The sequence below is a fragment of the Mycteria americana genome, chromosome 3, assembly GCF_035582795.1.
Source record: "Mycteria americana isolate JAX WOST 10 ecotype Jacksonville Zoo and Gardens chromosome 3, USCA_MyAme_1.0, whole genome shotgun sequence".
Classification (NCBI taxonomy): domain Eukaryota; kingdom Metazoa; phylum Chordata; class Aves; order Ciconiiformes; family Ciconiidae; genus Mycteria; species Mycteria americana.
In genome coordinates, this window is record NC_134367.1 from 116,136,841 (window position 1) to 116,138,806 (window position 1,966).

Below are 1,966 nucleotides of genomic sequence, written 5' to 3' on the forward strand. Positions count from 1 at the left end.
CCCCCTCCCACCCCAAGCTCAAGCCAAGGCAGCCCACAGCCCCGCACTCAGCTCTCCGGGCAGCCTGACTCCTGCCAGGGGCTGAAGACAGCCGAACATGTCCCGTGGAGAAAGCACGCTCTGAGGCCCCACACAGAAAAGGCAGCAGTAACGCGACAGCATCGAGAACACTTTATTGGCCCCCAGCATCACTCCTGTGCTGTGAGCCGTGGCAGGTTGACGTAGCTCTTCATGGGTGGGAGAGGCTTGATCTTGCGCCCGGCCCAGCCACCCTTGCGATGCCACAAGCCTGTGTGCGGGCGCTTGCCCAGCCAGCGGTTCCTGCCTGCCTTCCCGATCACCCGCTTGTTGTGGTCGACGTTGGACACACGGCCCACCGTGGCCACACAGGTCTCCAGCACCTAGGCAACAGAGAAGAGCTGCAGGCCTCCCTGGGGACGCATGGCTGCATCCCCAAGGTTAGGTCAGGGACAGCATGGCTCCTCTACCTGCATATGCCTCTTGGAGGGCAGCTGCACGATGGCCGTCCCATTCACTTTCCTCAGCAGCACCCCACAAGTCCCTGCAGCAGGCAAGAGGAGAGGAGGCAGCTGCCCCAAGCAGCAGGACAAAGTATCCCACCCTGCGGCGAGCACATCCCCATGCTGGGAACTCCCCAAAGCCCCCGCCACTGCCCTTTGTGCAGCATTTCTCCCTGAAGACAGGACCTCAAGGCATCACCAGGATGCCCCTGCCACTCTGGAGGGCTGTTTCGCACCCTGACACGGGGAGAAGAGAGGACAGCAACTCCCTGTCACTGGCCACCCAGAGCAGTGCACCCCTGCTCTCCTCCCCATCTGTGCTAAGCCAAACTGGGCTACAAACAGTGGCTCCCCTGCCCAGAGACGCACCAGCTGCCCGGATGTACTGCGCTCCCTTCCCAGGGTGGCTCTCCAGGTTGCAGATCAGCGTGCCGACAGGCAGAGCCCCCAGCGGGTAGGCGTCCCCTTCATTGGCCAACACTGGAAGACAGAAGCTGAGGAGTTGGGCAAGGAGCAGCCGACGAGCCCCTGGCAGAGCCGCCCCCGGCCCTGGCGTGCACCTGCCATCCTGCCAATGTGAGAGGAGTTCTTGATGATGTCCCCCGGCTGCATGTTCTCCGTGGCAATGATCCAGCGCTTACGGTTGCCGCCGGCCACCAGGGCGATGTCAGCCGACCTGCACGGGGAACCCACGGTGGATGGGGGGTGGGTCACCACAGGCGCAACCGCCCGGACCCGGGGCCGAGCCCGCGCCCCGCACTCGCCTGCAAGGGTCGTATCGGACGTCGATGACCTTCTCGGTGAAGGGCTCTGGCGGGGCCCCCTCCTCGTAGCGCAGCCGCTGGAAGTCGATCATGCGGTACCGCCGCTTGTGTCCCCCGCCGATCCCCCGCACGCGGATGCGGCCTGCGGGACAGGGGAGCGGCTGCAGGCGGGCCGCCGCCGCCCCCGAGCGCCTGCTGCGGGGCCCGGCCCGCCCCCGGCCACCGGCCCGCCCCCGGCCACCGGCCCGCCCGCCCACCTGTGTGGTCGCGGCCGCCCGTCTTCTTCATGCCCACGGGCCGCACCGTGTACTTGACCCGGCACTTCCACAGGGGGTCGGTGGTGCAGCGCGGCGCCGAGCCGCCCAGCCCGCGGCAGGCAGCCGCCAGCGCGCCCCCCGGCAGGCAGGGCGGGGGGCCGGGCGGCGGGGCGCGGGGCAGGGTGGGCAGCCGGGCGCGGCGCGGCGCGGCCGACAGCAGGAGCGACCCGAAGGCGCGGCACAGCGCCGCCGCCATTGCCGCCACCGCGCCTGCGCCAAGGCGGGGGGGGGGGGGGAGGGGGGGCTCCGCCGGAAGCGGCGCGCGGGGGCGGGGCGGGGCCGCACCGCTGGAGGCCGGCGGGGCCGCCGCGAGGTGGCGCGCGCCTGCCGGCGGGGCCGCGGCGGCGGCGGCCATGTTGGATTT

The 1,966-nt window shown here is 70.1% G+C and overlaps 1 protein-coding gene across 1 annotated transcript; it reads right to left on the reverse strand.

Moving 5' to 3' along the window:
• Window positions 1-158: 158 nt before the first annotated feature.
• Window positions 159-1,813, reverse strand: MRPL2 (mitochondrial ribosomal protein L2). Its single transcript, XM_075496682.1, has 6 exons — window positions 1,543-1,813; window positions 1,286-1,427; window positions 1,082-1,197; window positions 891-1,001; window positions 489-562; window positions 159-401 (listed from the first exon to the last, which is right to left on the reverse strand). Exons 1-6 carry the CDS (start codon window positions 1,796-1,798, stop codon window positions 189-191), a joined length of 912 nt encoding a protein of 303 aa, XP_075352797.1. The 5' UTR covers window positions 1,799-1,813; the 3' UTR covers window positions 159-188.
• Between the last annotated feature and the right edge of the window lie 153 nt (window positions 1,814-1,966).